The 18417-nt window shown below is 36.6% G+C and overlaps 1 protein-coding gene across 5 annotated transcripts in view; it reads right to left on the minus strand.

Moving 5' to 3' along the window:
* Positions 1-18417, minus strand: part of LOC134750021 (homeobox protein cut) — a 209142-nt gene that overhangs the window by 100131 nt on the left and 90594 nt on the right. For all 5 annotated transcript variants that reach the window (XM_063685090.1, XM_063685088.1, XM_063685087.1 and 2 more), the window contains one exon: positions 258-488. In XM_063685090.1, coding sequence (XP_063541160.1) covers positions 258-488 — 231 coding nt within the window. The remainder of the gene's footprint in view (positions 1-257; positions 489-18417) is intronic.

Below are 18417 nucleotides of genomic sequence, written 5' to 3' on the forward strand. Positions count from 1 at the left end.
AACTAGGTCTTATCATGCCTACCTCAATTTAGAGGACGCTGGTTCGATTCCAGCCCTGGGCACTGTAGACCTTGGACACTTTTTCTTTCGTATCATCTATTTCAGTAAGGGTTCCCCCACATATGTCGACGCGTCGGCAGGCGCCGGCCGATGCGAGCCGAGCTGCCCCTTATCGCAGACATAAAGCTTTTTCCTATCGGCTTTTGCTGCGATATATCTGGGGAGACCCTGAACAATAATTATCCAACGAAACCTACCTCTTTCTCTTTAGCCGCCAGCTCGCTCTCCAACCCGCCCTGCGGGCTGCTCCTGGCCGACCCGCTCCTGGCCATCTCCATCTTATCCTCAACCTCCTCCTTAATGGGACTAAAGTCTAGCCTCTCCCGTTCCAGGGACCCATTGGTCTTGGGCACGGAGGCCTGGATGGGGCTCGTGGTCGCTAGCTGCTCCTTTAGCGTGGTCACTTCTTTTTCGGCCAATGTGGCTCGCTGGAACAATGGAGATGGAGTTTAGTAATGGCGTCGGTATAAAAAAAAACCGGACAAGTGCGAGTCGGACTCGCCCACCGAAGGTTCCGTACTTTTCAGTATTTGTTGTTATAGCGGCAACAGAAATACATCATCTGTGAAAATTTCAACTTTCTAGCTATCACTATTGATGAGATACAGCCTGGTGACAGACAGACGGACAGAGGAGTCTTAGTAATAGGGTCCCGTTTTTACCCTTTGGGAAAAATCTTATGCCATTGCTTTAAGACTTATATTGACCGGGATATAGACCGTGATTACCTTTTGTATTGTTTATGAGCTCCCGATATTTCGACAGTATATCGGGAGCTCATAAACAATACAAAAGGTAATCACGGTCTATATCCTGGTCAATATAAGTCTAGTGAAATTAACCGTGAATCATTCAAAACTCTCATTGCTTTAAGCTAATTTTTTACGTGTTGTCATAAAATAGTAAGTATTTTAAGTTTATAATTACTGGTTAATAAAAAAATGTGTATAATATAGAAAAGGAACTGTAAACAAATAATACTCCATTCCATTGGTATACGAATCATAGCCTATCTTAACCTAAATGAAAAATGTTACGACGAAAAAATATAAAAGAAATATAGGCATGTAAAATATGGCGTGACATAATGTGCCTATACTTAGTAATTTAAACTTTTTCAATTTAGTTCATCACTTGTACTCAAACTTTTTGAAAAAATATGGTAAGCAATATGAAACATAGAATTCCTGTATTAGAATTTTCGGTAACAAATACTTAAAGAGAAACATCACTAAGTATACGTTACCGAAAATTTTAAAATCATGAATCATTTTAATATCAATAGGTACATTCTATATTACTTTAATTTTTAAGTAGTTTTATTTTAATTTTAGTTTAGTTTTAATTTGTTTAGATAATATGTAGTTTTAATGTTTTTTTATTATATTTAGATATGTAATTTGGGTATGTATCTATATTACTTAAATTTTTAAGTAGTTTAATTTTAGTTTAGTTTTAATTTGTTTAGATAATATGTAGTTTTAATGTTTTTTATTATTATTTAAATATGTAATTTGTTATGTATGTTAATTAAATGTTTATGATAAGTTAGCTATCAGCCAATAGGTACATAAATATGCTTCACAGCTTATTAATTAAAGTCAATGACAAGCAAACAATTAACCCATTCATTACAGGAAACAACAACAATATGTATGTATGTATGTATGTATGTATGTTCGTAATCTAATTATCAGTTCCCATAGTTTCATGTTTTGTTGTGCTTCCGCTGCATTCAGTTCAGAGGGTAATCGGTTCGATCTCGGCGGATGTGCTATTGCTCGACTGCGAAATGGGTGGCCATGGTTGTGTTGTATGATCGACGTACTTGTCAAAAGAAAGGCCAAGGAGTTGACAAAATTTAACCCTGACCGTCAAAGTCGTCAACAGCCCAATATCAACCTTCGTGCATTCTAACAAGGTTCAAGATGCCGCGCCGCACACAATAGGTGTGGCGTTCAGAGGGTAAATGAAGATGTTATTTTATCGATTTCTTATTTTCAATCCTTTAAATCGTTTTTGTGTTAGTTTAATACAAATAATTGACTACATATAAAGCCTGACCAGTAATATACGATCATTGTCAAGAGGGCGCTGTTATTCTCATGTATAGGGTGACAGTTCAGTATAGTATGAAAAAATTAGTTCTAGTGAAATTCCGCAACATGGCGCGTGATCATATATTCCTGGTCAGGCTTTACGTGAGAATGAGAATTTTGAAGATGTATGTAAAGTCCGCAATCTGCATTGAGCCAACCCAACCTAAGGACTAGGTATTTTTAGGGTTCCATACCCAAAGGGTATAAACGGGGCTATTACTAAGACTCCACTGTCCGTCTGTCTGCCCGTCTGTCACCAGGCTGTATCTTATGAACCGTGATAGCTAGACAGTTGAAATCTTTACAGATGATGTATTTCTGTTGCCGCTATAACAACAAATACTGAAAACAGAATGAAATAAATATTTAAGTGGGGCTCCCATACAAAAAACGTAATTTTTTTGCCGTTTTTTGCGTAATGGTACGGAACGCTTCGTGCGCGAGTCCGACTCGCACTTGGTTTTTTTATATAGACAAACGAGCAGACGAAACGCCTGATGGTAAGTGATAGTGTCGCCCATGGACACCTGCAACATCAGAGGGATTGCAAGTGTGTTGCCGGACTTTAAGATCGGAGTACGCTCTTTTCTTGAAGGATCGTATCGGTCCGGAAATACCACGACCGGTCATTCTACAGTTTTGTTGATATATTGTCATCAAATCTAAACTTAATAGTTTTATGCTATCTTTCATACGGAAACACATTTCATTATTTACTGCACCGATAAAAAAACGTTTTCTAACTCAACGAATGTTAATCAGCGATTTCCCCATTACCATTATTATTATACTGTATACGCATCTACGCTCAGATTTCGATCAGCATTTCTAACTAACCATTAATATGTCTTATCTCAAAGCAATAAGAGTGAAATCTAGTCAATTAACTGCGTCGACGTTCAATACAGCATTTCTAATTACCTTACCATAAATACACCGTATCTCAATGCAATAAGACTTAGAAACGATCAATTAACTATAATACTCAATACACTGAACAAATGAAGTCATAAGGTTTAATTTGTAACAGTAATCCAACAATCGCGGTTTTCATCGAGAAACTTGGCAATAAAATGTGCGTACGCGCACGTTAGGTACGCGGCACACTAGCGATTGGACTTTGCAATGTCGCATTTATTAATCTCGTGTTTTAGATAATTGTACCTGCAATGGTAGGTACATTTGTTTTTTATAGTGGTAAATAGACAAAATGGGCAACGAAGTTATTATTTTATACAAGTTTACAGGAAACAGTTGCTTATCTTAGACCCAGATAGATATTTAAAAAAAATCTTTATTAAAAACAATAGAAGGCTCTTCCATGCTAGCGTGACTACTTACTTAACTAGTGAGCTACATATTTGGTCCTAACCTAACTTTACTCCCCATCTAGTTTGATTAAAAAAAAACATAATTACCAAAACGATGAGGGCTAACGCGTATGAATTCGCCGCTAGGGGCGCTAGTGTAGATGGTGGTCTTTTCCATAGTTCGAAATGTCAAATGTCACTTGTCACTTCAATGACTGACAGCTGTTCTTTAGTCTTTTGGACCACCATCAACAGAGGCGCCAACTGGTGAGCAAAAAAACGATAGCCCTCATTGGATTGCTGTGTTGAAAGCTGATTTTGATTCATTTTGCTAACATAATCAAGCTATGTAGTAAAACTACCAGTGAATAAATATAAATACACAGTTTTAGAACAAATATGAATAAATTAGAATGATACTTTAATGCCTTTCACACGGACGCGTAAACACTGTGAAGACTCTTAATTAGTAAATTATACGGTATTTTTCACAATCGTTTATGACATGCAAATGAGTATAGTGCGAAAATGTACCGTCCAGTTTATTTATCCTGCCAGTCACTTGTAGTATGATATTTTTATATTCTTTGTGATTTATTTAGTGTGTGATACGTCTTACCGTTTTCTGATGTGTTTTAATCACTCGAGCAACATTTTCTTAAATGATTTTTACGCCTAACTGAACGCCTAATTTGAACAACACAATACTGCAGCTTTTTAAAGGACATTGTTGCTTTGCCACGCGTTCAGAACGAGAGCCGACCGATAGAAAAGAAACAATGGCTTTTGTTTAACAGATTAGAGTTTTAGGCGTAAAAATCATTTGAAAAAATTTAAACTATACGCGACGCGCGGCAATCGTGAACGCTACTCACGCGCTGTTAGTAGAGATGGGTAGGGGTGAGTAAATACTGAGTATTTACTCGGTATTTACTCAAAGCATACAGTAAATACTCGTATTTACTCATTTTGGTGAGTGTATTAATGATATGTATGTTATAAGAAGCTTATTACGCTTAGTTTTTGGCAAAAATGTGATTATCAGTGAGAGGTCATTTGGAATTTAGCGGATATATACGTGATTAAGTATAGTTAACAATTTTGTTTTAAATAAGAAGGTACTTAATTACTTTCAAAGTTACTTAATTACTTGCGTTCTAGATAAGTGCATGTTGCAAGCTGATTCACATATTATACAGTTTTTAACCTGTTGTTTATTAAAATAAAACTGCGACGAAAATACTTTACAATATTATAGCTGTTACCAGATATCGCGGCGATTGTTACATAGTATGTATAATTCTTACGGCTAACTCTTTGTCTATTGTAAGTAAAACCGCACGTGCTACTACCTGCAAAAAAGGTTCGGTCATTGGCATATAATTCTAATAGGGTATTTGACTACTTGTCAAATCAGGTTCTTTTTTCGAATTGTCAAAACGATTTTGCTACTATGGAATGTATATAAAACACTAGCATGTGACGTCACAATAAAATTACCTACTCTTTGTAGTTTTATACGGGCTTTAAAATAGAAATTGTGTCTAATAATAACTGCTGTCTACGTTTCTCCATTAATCTTCTGGTGCTTTATTTCATGCATGGTGTAAAATAATTAATTTTAAATACAGTAAAATACGCTATTGGCTTATCAATATTCAGGAATCTAAAATATTAAACACGAACTTTCATTGGGCATATAATAATAATATAATTTGGCTGTGTATTAATATTTTAGCGCCAATAATTTATATGAACCTCAAATATATAGCCGTTTTCTTTTTAAAATGTGGTCTCCTCCTCCTCCTTGCATCGGTTTCCTCATCACTGAGGGTCGTGGTTACTTCTAGGTTACTTCTAGCTTCTCTTGGACAATTTGCCGCCACTTCTTTCTGTCTGTCGCCGACTGTAGGGCATCGTGGAGCGTTACATCAAGGGCTGAGCGAATTTGGTCTGTCCACCGTATTGGGCTCCTGCGTCTCGGCTTATCGCCTTCGATTTTACCAGTGATTACCAGCTTTTCCAGGTTATCACTGTCTTTCCTGGCACTGTGGCCAAAATTCATAAAAATACAACTCATATTGATTAATTTAAGGCACCGTTTTTGTTGCCAATTTATTAATTTTAGTACCCATGGCCAAAATGGTTACTGAGTGGGACCCACTGAACACCATAGCCGGTGCAGGCCGGGGTTCAGACAGACCGAAAAGGAGATGGTGGGACAACTTGGACGCATTCTAACCCAAATGGTGGGAAAATGCCGATGACAGGGTCGAATGTAAAAAACGAGGGGAGACCTTTGCCCAGCAGTGGGATACCAAAGTAGGCTAATAAAAAATAAAAAAGTACCCATTTCTATTTTTTTAAACTACCCAAATTCGATTAATTAGTTGACCGGTTAAATACGTGCCAATTACAATGGAAAACTATTAATTACGTCCCACGTTTAGGGGGAGGGGGTCTAGAAAATGTGACATGTTGTGACACGGGGGAGAGGAGTAACAAACTTTGTGACGTCACTTTAACTTCACTTGTAGTCGAAAATTGTTTTGATTGTTTGTATTCGCGATACAACTAAATAAGCTAGTTTTTGAAACGATATATCGTATCGGTTTCGTGTCATAAAATTTTTAATATTCCTATTATTTTAAATATTTTTATTAAAATAACTATATTTCATTCAATTTGCTAATTTCGTTGAAAACAAAATTGTCAAATATGTGAAGTCACACGAGGGGGAACGGGATTGCCAAATGTGAAATCACTAAATTCGTGTGATGTAATTTATGGATGACCCCCTAGGCCAACGCTCAAAAACCAGTGTAAGTGCGCTCTCCGATATATATACATTTTATATCGGATAACGCGCCTTTGTTACGCATCTCGTTGACATAATATATTTTAGACTGGTTCTGTAGCGTTCGACTCGCCGAAACTCAGTAACCGTAGAGGGACCCCACACAGCCTCGCAAGTTTTCCATAGTTCATTTTGAATCTTATTGCAAGTTCCATAGAAATTGTAATTCAATAACCGGTTAAATTGACCGAACCGTTTTTTATTGAGTGGGTAGCACGTGCGGTTTTACTTACAATAGACAATGAGTTGTACTTTGTGGGGCGAACTGCCTGAGGGTGGATCTTAAAGAGTGTAGCGTATTTGGTATTTATAGATCCCCCTCGTCATATAATATAGAGATATTCCTGGAGTCACTTGACAAAGCTCTTGATGATTGCAAAGGTATAAAAAATACGGTCTTAATGGGCGACTTAAATATTAACTTCTTAGACTCTTCTGGCAGTAAGCACCCCCATGCTGACGAGTACATCGATTTACTTACTCTACACAAATACAAAATCGGAATTAATAAGCCCACAAGAGAGAATAGTTGTCTGGATCACTGCATGATAAAATTGCAAAATCTTAAACATGAATGTTTAATTTACAGCGCTGCAGTGACTGATCATATGTTAACCCTGTGTCTGCTTGAAAATTATCCAATAGACCGTAGGAGTATCCCAAAAATAGTAATTAAGAAGGTGGATCACGAACAACTTGTGGTAGATCTTGAAACGGAGCGGTGGAGCAGCGTATATAGTAGTAAAAATGTTAATATTGCACTGGACTCATTTAGGGATTCGCTACATGGGCACATAGAGGCAAATACTACTATTAAAATAGTTAGTCGTAAAAGTAATAAACCGATTAAACCTTGGATTACACGGGGGCTCATATCTTGTATGCGCAGAAGGGACAAACTACACAAGATATACAAAAAACACTCAGATAATCCAGTTTTAAAACAGAACTACATAGAGTACAGACGAATTTGTAACCTATTAATTAAAAAAGCAAAAACTAAGTACTATGGGGATAAATTTAGTAAAGCGAAAAACAACTCCAAACTGATTTGGTCTACAATAAATGAAGCTTCTGGTAGAAAACAACATAATATTAATAGTATAAAAGAACTCAAAATAGGAAATGAAACAATTAAAGTAGCAAATCAACCGCTTTCAGCTGCAAATGAATTTAACTCATATTTTACTGGTGTAGGTCGTGACCTAGCTACTGAGCATCTGAAACATCTGAACATATCTGAAACGCAGTTAGCGGACGAGTGGGAGCTGTCATACAAAGTGGACACAACTTTTTACTTTAGACCAACCTGCGTAAAAGAAGTGAACTCTGTGATTAGGTCGCTTAAAAATAATAATTCTAGTGGAATGGATGGCTTTACAGGAAATACACTAAGAAGGGTATCAGAATATATAGTGCGCCCACTGACCTACATTATAAACCTAAGCTTAAAATCAGGTATGTTCCCTAAATCACTAAAGGAGGCAGTGGTTATACCGATCTATAAAAAAGGGACAACAACAAGTGTATCCAACTACCGCCCCATATCTCTCTTATCAAGTCTCTCAAAAATTTTTGAAAAAATTGTAAAGGCAAGGTTATGCTCTTATCTGGATAAAACTAATATACTCTTTAAGCATCAGCACGGCTTTAGAAAAGGGCATAGTACTAGTGATGCAATTGCTGAATTAACAAAATTTGTAGTAGAACATACTGATAAAAAGTGTAAAGTACTCTCGATTTTTGTAGATCTGGCTAAAGCATTTGATACCATTTCGCATAAAATACTCTTGAAAAAGCTGAAAGCTTATGGAATCTATGGTAGGATGCTAAGCTGGTTTGAAAGTTACTTATCTGGTAGAAGTCAAGTTGTAAAGATTGATAATACTGTCAGCGAAATCAAAAGTATCGACTTTGGCGTGCCACAAGGCAGTGTATTAGGCCCAATTTTATTTAATATTTACCTAAACGACCTCTGTTCCATACTGCAATCAGACACTTGCCAATGTATTTGCTTTGCTGATGACACAGTAATAAGTTTTGTGGGTAAATCCTGGGATGAAGTAGGCCTTAGAGCATCAGAGGGCTTAACAGTGGCTCAAAATTGGTATGAGAGAAATTTATTGACTCTAAACATCTCAAAAACCAACTACATTTGTTTCTCGCTAACTAAGACAGGACAACCTAAGCAAAACATCAGCTTGAAAATTCATAAATGTCGTCCTACTCCCGACATTGCCTGTACATGCACTACAATAGAACAGGTACACTCAACAAAATACCTAGGTGTTGAAATCGATGAGAATTTAAAATGGGATCTACATTGCAAACATATTGCTAATAAAATTAGACAAACCGCGTATATATTTCTAGAACTTCGAAATATAATTGACCAGAGAACACTTGAAACTGTGTATTTTGCCTTAACCCAGACTATACTATTGTATGGAATCATAGCGTGGGGTGCCTGTAGCGCAAAAAATATAGCAAACATTGAGATTGCACAGAAACTGATCCTAAAAATTATTAAAAGAAAACCAAGGCGTTTTTCTACTGAAGCAATTTATAGGTTAAGTAAAGTGTTAGCACCAAGGCAACTATACATCTGGCAAGTAATAATATATATTAGTAGACATATAGATGACATGGTATTAAATGTTAACCCGGCAAACCTTCGAAACACCAGAAGCAAATATAAGATACCGATTACGAACAGTGCTGCAGCTAGGAAACACTACTCATATGTTGGAACTAGGCTTTTTGACAAATTACCAGGTGACCTACAGGACATAATACAACCTAGCTATTCAAGCGTGTCTACTCAAAATAATCAAAGTTACATAAGTAGGCTGAATAAAAAAACTAAAGTGTTTCTCCTGAGTTTTTCTTTTACTGAATTTAAAGACTTCTACACAAAAATATTTCCTCAGTGAATAGATTGCTACGTAACTCCGTGTCATATTTCTCTATTTTTCCATATAATATATATGTATGTATGTGTATTAGATAGCAAATAATATATATATATATATATATATATATATATATATATATATATATATATATATATATCTACTTACATAATTATAAAACCCAATATACGTATATTAAATACGTACATAAAAATAAAAAATACCAGTAATGCATGTTTATTTAATTAAGCTTGTTTAATTGAATTAAGTAAACTTTATATTATAAGAAAATTGTTTATCCAAAATCCGATCGCTCTCTAAAAATTGTGTCACATATATTGTAACTAGCCCTAGCACAGGCCCCGGTCTTTTTGGGCTGTTACTGCACACTATGTCTTTAAATGCTGGCTTAAATTAAAATGTATAATTAGAAATAGTGAAAAGTTTGTTGTATATATTTAATGAATGAAAATATATATAAAAATATATATAAAAATATAAAAGTTAGCTGCAAGGGCCAGCTTGAAAATTAACGACTATACATAGTATAGCCGTATAGTATCCGCGGTCAAAGTTAGCGATTCTTTTTTGCAGGTAGTAGCACGTGCGGTTTTACTTACAATAGACAAAGAGTTAACCGAAAGGGCCAGCCTGAAAACTAACGACTATAATAAAATCATATTTTAACCACACTAAATACATAGTTACGGTGTACGGCAAATACGGGTATTTTAGGTAAATATTTGGTGGGTTTTTACTAACTACCCATCTAGTTGCGGTCAACTGCTGCTTAGAAAGCGTCGTTCCACGCTGGGTTCCACTCTCCCATTAAAATAAGTGACTGAGGACTGGAATAGAATCCACAGGTCCGCCTTTTAGAATCCTAAATCCCCGTACACGCTAAATTACGTATTTACGCGGCACTTACGTCCTTTTATGAAGAGTTTTTTAATGAAAACTCAAAAATGACCCGACCGATCATATTTAAAGTATTTTTTTCTCAAAGTGTTTTCTAGGGTCTATTTTCCCGATATTTTTTCATATTTTATTAAACTTTGTTCCAAAAGTTATAGAGGGATGAACATTATTTTGGCCTTTGGAAACGGTTTTGTCCCAAAAGTATTAAATTTATTGAAAAAAGTGCATAATAACATTGAAGTTATTTTTAAAGACCAATTTAATGATGTGCCACACGTTGGTGGTTTCAGATTTTTTTATTGTGACACTTAGTTACATGTATGGAACGCCCCTCTTAAAATATATTTTTTACTATTTGGACTACTAAATCCAGTACAAAATACACCTTTATTTCAGATTTCTATACCCTGTCAGCAGTGTCAGCACTCTAAATAGTTTATACCTACCAAATTGGGTATAAACGAGTAAATACGGGTAAATTGAGTAAATACTGAGTATTTACTCGGTATTTACTCTTGAGTATTTACTCACTACCCATCTCTAGCTGTTAGTGCGTGAGAATGGAGACCTCTCCGAAACATCTTCGAGTTTTCTTTTCTAATGTTTGTATAACATTCACTTAAAAGTTCCTAGACCTAGAAATTAGACTATCTATTAAATTTTCTTTATTAAAAATTAATTTGCTGCTGACTCTAAAATTGCTAACCTTGATCTCTTGTATGCGTTAGTCGCGCGACAATCGCAGCGACTATCCGTCCGTGTGCGCCGGCTCAGCGGCGCCGGCACGCTCGGATACGCGCACAGACGTGCGTATCGCTTTGCTTTCCTCACTAATTAGTTATTTAGTTTGTAACGGATATGTTACTAAGTTGCTGTGAAAATATCAATTTTTTAGAAAATATATTTTTGGGTGTTATCTTATCTTTCTATCTTCTGTCGCTTGGCTGAGTGGGGAATCAATGAGCTACGCTCCGGTGGTTGCGTTTATTGCAAAAGATGAAATAGATGAAACAGCTGTCTATTTCTGACAAAATCTATGAAATGTCGGTGTAATATTAAATCACATAAGAGGTAGAGTTGAAGATGAATTAGAGTCAGTTATGATCTTAATAATCGTCCAATTGGTTAAGATTTTGATAGACTTATATTGAAGGCTCTTATGAACCGTGATAGCTAGACAGTTGAAATTTCCACAGATGATGTATTTCGGTTGCCGCTATAACAACAAATACTAAAAACAGAACAAAATAAATATTTAAGTGGGCCTGCCGTACAACAAACTTTTTTGCCGTTTTTTGCGTAATGGTACGGAACCCTTCGTGCGTGAGTCCGACTCGCACTTGATCGGTTTTAAAAATGGCCGTCATCGTTCTACAATTCGTACGTGGGCTTGAGATTTGTCATCCCGGTTACATCACGGGCATATTGCTCAATTGAGCAGATTGATCTGCTCTGTCATTGTCTTGGGCAATGATTTCAATTTGATTGCGATTGTAATCCGAAATTGGCTTCGTGGAGGTAGTGATTGACATTTGACGATTTGAACAATTGAACAATTTTCGAATTTAAACTGTTGTGAGACATACTAACATTAAATAATTTCACGGTTTAGACTCACTTGTTTTAGGCACTCGCGCGACATGTTTCGGAGAGCCTAGGTCTCCTTTCTCAAGCACTAATAAGATAGAATTAGGAACAGTGTGATAAGGGAAAAGTGTGGACTGAACGAAGATGTAGTGACAAAAATTGAGAAAGGTATGTTGAGATGGTTTGGACACGTGGAAAGAATGAGTGAAAGAAGGCTAACAAAGAGAGTGTATAAGGGACAGGTAGAAACGGGAGTTGGAAGGGGCAGACCTCGGCGGACTTTCTCTGATCAGAAAGATCCTGGGAAATCCGGGGAAATCTTGAAGAAAGGCCAGGTGAAGAGCACCCTAAACCGGCGAGCGTGTATGAGGAATGTTATGAAAGTGAAGGGAGCGAAAGAGGTATGCCAGGATCGTAGCAAGTGGAAATCCGTGATCTCTGCCTACCCCTCCGGGAAATAGGCGTGATTATATGTATGTATGTAAAAGTGAGAGCAGCGTTCACGACGACCGTGTATTGCGTGTGTTGCGTGTGTTGTGTACGCAATACACGGTCGTCGTGAACGCTGCTCGCACTATTAGTGCTTGAGCAAGGAAACCTAGGCTCTCCGAAACATGTCGCGCGAGTGACTAAAAGAAGTGTCTAAACCGTGAAATTTTTAAATTGAGGTACAATTTAAGAATGCGGTTGTCAACATTTTATAAGAAAAACCATTTTATGATTCATTCGTAAACAGTAGCCTTATTACCACTACTGCCTTAGCAGTGTCAAACTGACATATTCGCTAACGCCTGCGTAACTTACTTCTTATACATCTCGCTTGCACTTATATGCGAGATGCGATGATGATGATGCATATGCAGCGTCTTATGGGGGCCTGTAGGCGGGCCATATTTTCACTGCAATATGTGGCCGGCAACTATTGGTGTCTGTCTCTAATATGTGAGTTAAGAGAGGGACACCAATAGTTGCCGGCCACATATTGCATTGAAAATAAGCCCCTTTACGTAAGAGCGAACAACTCGCGAACGCGAAGCGGCGCGGCGTGGCGCGGTGCGGCGGGCCCACGGCGTTCGCGTTCACAACGAGATCGCCCAGTAGGACACTTCTATGTATCAAAGGATTGATTCACCACGCGCCGCATCGCTTCGCTTCGCGTTCGCGTGTTGTTCGCCTACGTAGTACGCTGCGTTAGAAAGTAAGTTACGCTGATAAGTTACTTTTGATGTTGATTAGTTGATATTTTTCGTAAGACTTATAAGTCTAATGTTCACTCTACTTACGTAGATGTACGCACGGAAATCTAAAACAGTAATTTAATTACATAAATTCACCGTTCGAATTAACTTAGAAAGCCGAAAATCATTAAAAACATCATTAAAATTCATGAAAGTATGCCATTCAATTATAGTTGTGTGAACGTTACAAAATGTATGTATAAATGTATCATTAAAAATGACCGAAGCCTAAATATTGTAATAATTAGTCGTGAGAATGTGCGTACGCAATTGCGCATTGACAAAAGAAAGTACAATTATTATCATGGCGACATTGATTCATGACTTGTATGGAAAATTGTGGGCATGGGCAGTAATGGGCTGCTTAGTTCCCTTGGCCATTTCCTCTTATTATAACCTTGACTTCTTATCAGCGCCATCTAGTGCAAAGGATTGGACTATTTTTGTCTTTTACTGAAACACACCCAAGTAGAAAAAGGCGCTAAATTAAAATTTTCTATGGAAAGTCAACTCTTCGTACCTACATTTTTTAAATTTGCCACCTTTTTCTACTGACAAGATCGCTGTGCCAGAGTTTACATAACCAGTTAGGTACATATTTCAGAAACTAGCTATATAAAAGGTTTTAAAAGGTTCTAGAACAATCAATGAAAATTATCGCTCAACTTACCTACATAAGAGTTGAGGTTATGCTTTTAATAAGTGAGAAAATATGTTAGAAAAAGTTAATGTTTAGGTTACCGTTATTGAAGACTATCTAGATCTGTCTGGAAATATTCGATTCAAATCGGAAAGCCAACGAATTATTTATAAATTAAGCAACAATTAAAGCATTAGTCGATTTATTCATTAACTTGGAAACAAAGAATATTATCTATTCAACCCATCGGTTGTTTGTGCAATATATTAGAGCGGTACTATCCAATCTTGAATATAAAAAGCTGTAAAACATACAAGTTTCGTACATTCTTAAGAGACTTAAGACATTTCTCTCTTAAGACCGTTCTACAATTTGGAGTCTCTCACGCTGGCAATTACTAACGGTGTAATTCTATGAGCGATTACTATTCCGGATGATTTTGGTAACCACTAATAAGAATTAGACACGAAAATAATAATCTGTGGCCACCGTTGCAATAAATGCTTTCGTAAACAGCGCTATTTAAAACAGATTAGATTTCGTAAGTAATTATTGTGCATTCAGTACATTTTACAAGAAATCTAAAACACTAGACTGCTGCTGCTATAACAGGATTTGAAATTAGAATATAAACATCTCAATTCCCGTCCGTAATTCAATTCCAATTCAAATTTGGAACGTCAACGGATACCATTTAAAACTATAAATCGAACAATTTGAATCCCGAACCCGGGACATCCCGAATTTATTAAATAAAACAATTGATTGATTAATTCCGATGAAAGGACAACATTAAGAAGGGTCCGATTGAGGCTCATTGTTCAAAACAACGCTATTGTGTCCTAATCGAATACGGCTCGAAACCTTTCTTTCGAACTCCAACGTTCAATTTGGAACTAAACACTGGCCGCATTTTGATTTCGGAAAAAGAAAACGGGCGTTTGGAAAACGAATGATACTTTTAAGATACTTAATGGAAGTTGATCTTTAAAATCATTGCACTTAGGTCGAAAACGCAACAGCGGGTTGTGTATTTTTTTTAATGAACTGCTTTGAAGAATGTAGTTTTTGATGCTTGTCACTGTATGTCTTGTCAAATTTGCGCTTAGTTGACAACATTATAGTCTTACGTTATGTAAAACATGCTTCAAATTATTACGCTCTTGTCATCATAATACGATGATGATTGCATCACAAATTTATCAGCATTTTCTTCGAAACATAGTTTCTAAAACTTATTTTTTTAAAGAATGAAGTTACCATACAAAAACGTCATAATTAATGAAAATGTGACCGTGTAGGTACCCTGTTTCAGTCAAAACGATGTATTATAAAAATTGATATGCCACATTTTTCTTAATTAGAAAAGATATCCAGCATTAGCATTTTGGTCGTAATTTTTACCGCTTTATATTTTATGATTCGGACTTACCCACGGCAAATGGTTGATTCTTTTCTTTTTATTGTCAAATAGTCTTATGTCTCTTAAAATAGTCATATATTTAAACTGTTTTTAAATACTGTTTTCTTACTGTAAAATAATATTAAATTATAATTCTTTATTATGTGAACTATTTAAACAATGTAGAGTTTTATTCAGGTGGAGGGCAAGACAAATAATTTAATATATATAATGTTTACATTGACAGATAAAGTAAAGATTTTTTTATTCGTCATGTTTTGGATTTGATCCTAATTATCTCTTAAGATTGGCATAGCTGTATCTAAATTATGGCGGTTTAATATATTTGTTCATTTTAAAGTATCAAGATTGTTCAAAAGAAACAAATCACAAAAACTCAAAGGTACTGTATGGAATTAAGATAAAGAATACGTATCAATAAAGATAACAAAAATGTAGGTATGGAAAAATTTAGTTCGAGAAATAAAAGGTCTTATTTTTTATTATATTATATACTCTTAGTTTCAACGTAATTACGTATCGAAAGAAGATACACTGTCTAACAAAACGCGTCCATTACGACAGATATGACCGCTAGGTGGCGCATGCGCGAACAGGCGTCCGTTCCGTAGCGGTGCGCGGCAATTACTATGGCTAGACCTCAGAACTGGGGGCGGCCGCATGTACTTGTAGCGGCGCGACGACATCGCGGAGTGAGTCACGCCTGTCGAAACTAAGAAAAAGACAAACTGAGTAATACTTTATTTAATTAATCTATTAGGCGGTTATCGCACAGACGTTTCCAGTTGCGCTCATATAATTAACACGGTGGAAGGTGCTCAAGATGGGATGTGGTGAAGTGAAGAATAACGTATTCTATTGCCAAATTTAAGTGGCAGTAGGCGGGCCACATCGCTTGCAGAACCGATGGCCGATAGGGCAGAAAAGATAAGATAAGATACATTTATTGATACAATTTTACAAATTTTACACGGTTCTTTTTAAAAGGTTCTTGAGTGGCGACCGCGAACCGAAAAACGCAGGAAAAGACCCACAACAAGATGGCCCGACGATCTGGTTAAGGTCGCGGGGAGCCGATGGATGAGAGCAGCTCAAGACCGGCCGTTGTGGAGATCCCTGGGGGAGGCCTATGTCCAGCAGTGGACGTCTTTCGGCTGATATGATGAAAGTATTCTATTGACAGTTTTCACAAAATTTTCGCTGAACACTATTTCGCTAATACCTGTATTATTATGAGTGACATTCACTAAAAATACGTAAATAAGTAATCAAGACAGACAGACACTCAGGCCGGGAAACATGCCAATTTCTGTACAGCTCCATCTTTATTCTTTATTTCCCTGACAGGAGCGATATGACAACTTTACTGTTTTGACGTGATCTTTTTCCACTCATAATAACGTTTTATACTATTGTAGGAGGGCCTGACACTATGATAGAGAAAGATAGTCTTTTTGAGATTCCTATAAGAGAAAAGAGAAAATAGTGCCATGCTTTGTACTTATCACCGACCGGTAGGCATCATAGGTAGGCGATGGCGAAATACCGAAATTTATGTGAAAGAGAAAAAATCCTATGCTGACCAAATGGTATATGAATATTCTTTCTCTTACCCCCGGTCGCTCGGTGGCGCGTCTATAACTACTTGTATATACTATGTCTATGATTGTAAGAGTATGTTTTTATGTCATTAATCTTTGTCGTAGCAGAAGTAAGTACAGATATGTATGGAACATTATTACTTTTTCTTTTTTTTAGATTCTCTCATAAATCTTTCACTAGACAACGAAAAATACAGTCAAAAACTTGACGACCTGTCTGGCCTAGTGGATAGTGACCCTGCCTATGAAGCCGATGGTCCTGGGATCAAATCCTAGTAATGTCATTTATTCGTGTAATGAGCACGGATATTTGTTTCTAAGTCATGTTTTCTATGTATTAATGTATTGTATCTATCGTTGTCTAAGTACTCACAACACAAGCCTTATTGAGCATACTGTTTTTTTTATCGCGTATATATATATATCTTTACTTGAAAATAATTGTAGTGTATAACTAGCCTTATGAACCGATTTTGCATGTACAACCAGCCTTAAAGTTTGTAGTCTATGATTGTTCATTATTTTAGTATGTGGGTGTTTTTGCACTTTGTAATTTTTCCTCAATCACCCGTTGACCACGAACGCTGTAAAGAGTTCGAAACGTCGGGATGTATTATAAATTCAATATACGCGATATAATCCGTTTTCATAGTTTTATTTCATGAGTAACTATCGCGGTAACCGAAGACAATATTACATACTGTAGGACTTAGTAAATTCCTATAATATTTATTTATATAGGTATTTCTTTAAAATCTATCCTAAAATTCTAACCGTTTCCCAAAAACCTTGACCATAAAGCTATCCCTTAGCAATCGCCTCGTCATCTCAGAAATGGCTGACCATATGTTACAACACAAAACAGCACATTCCCAATGATTTTATAAAATCCCTGTCAAAAGCAGTGACCCCTCAAGGAGCCCCGAACCCGCACTAATTAATGGAAAAGGATTAATTCCCTCCCAAATAAAATAAATATGACCGAAGGGTCGAGATTTGGAAAATTTAAAGGAGTTTTTTTTGGGGTTCGCTTGGGTTTTTACATGTGGCCGTCACGTGGGGAAGACGTAACTTTATTTAAATTATATCACGTGGAGTAGACGAGGAGTTGAGACGATAAAATAGGTACTTAATGAAGGATCTTTTGCAGAGGTTCCATTAAATCATCTGTAGGTATTCGTAAGGACTATGTAATGCTAGTATATACATGCAATGCTAGTATATATATACGCTATACATGACATAAAACACAAAGACTAGCATGTGTGGCTGCAACGGGCTGCATGAGAACTACTCCGACTGCGGCTCTAGAAATAATGCTAGGACTCCTGCCACTACACATATACATACAGAAAGAAGCGGCTGCCACAGCTCTTCGTTTGAAAAATCTAAACCTATGGACATCTTTCAGCTCATCGCACAAAAAGATCTATGAAAATACGATCTTAAAACTGCCCATGCTGGAAGCGCCCATCGACAAAATACCAAAAACTATGATCTTCTGGAAAGATTACGCCATATCGTTAACAGAAGATCCGAAAGAAGGACTAAACCAAATAAACCTAAGAATATTCACAGATGGCTCAAAGACAAACGAAGGGACAGGATGTGGTGTCTTCTCAGAGGACCTGAACATACACATCACAAAGTCCCTTGGTGAACACAATACGGTATTCCAAGCTGAATGTTTAGGAATAATAGAAGCTTGCAATGCTATTACAAGACGACAAGTGAAACACGAAACCATACTAATACTGTCAGACAGTAAATCG

The sequence above is a fragment of the Cydia strobilella genome, chromosome 19 (assembly GCF_947568885.1).
Source record: "Cydia strobilella chromosome 19, ilCydStro3.1, whole genome shotgun sequence".
NCBI classification, from domain to species: Eukaryota; Metazoa; Arthropoda; class Insecta; order Lepidoptera; family Tortricidae; genus Cydia; species Cydia strobilella.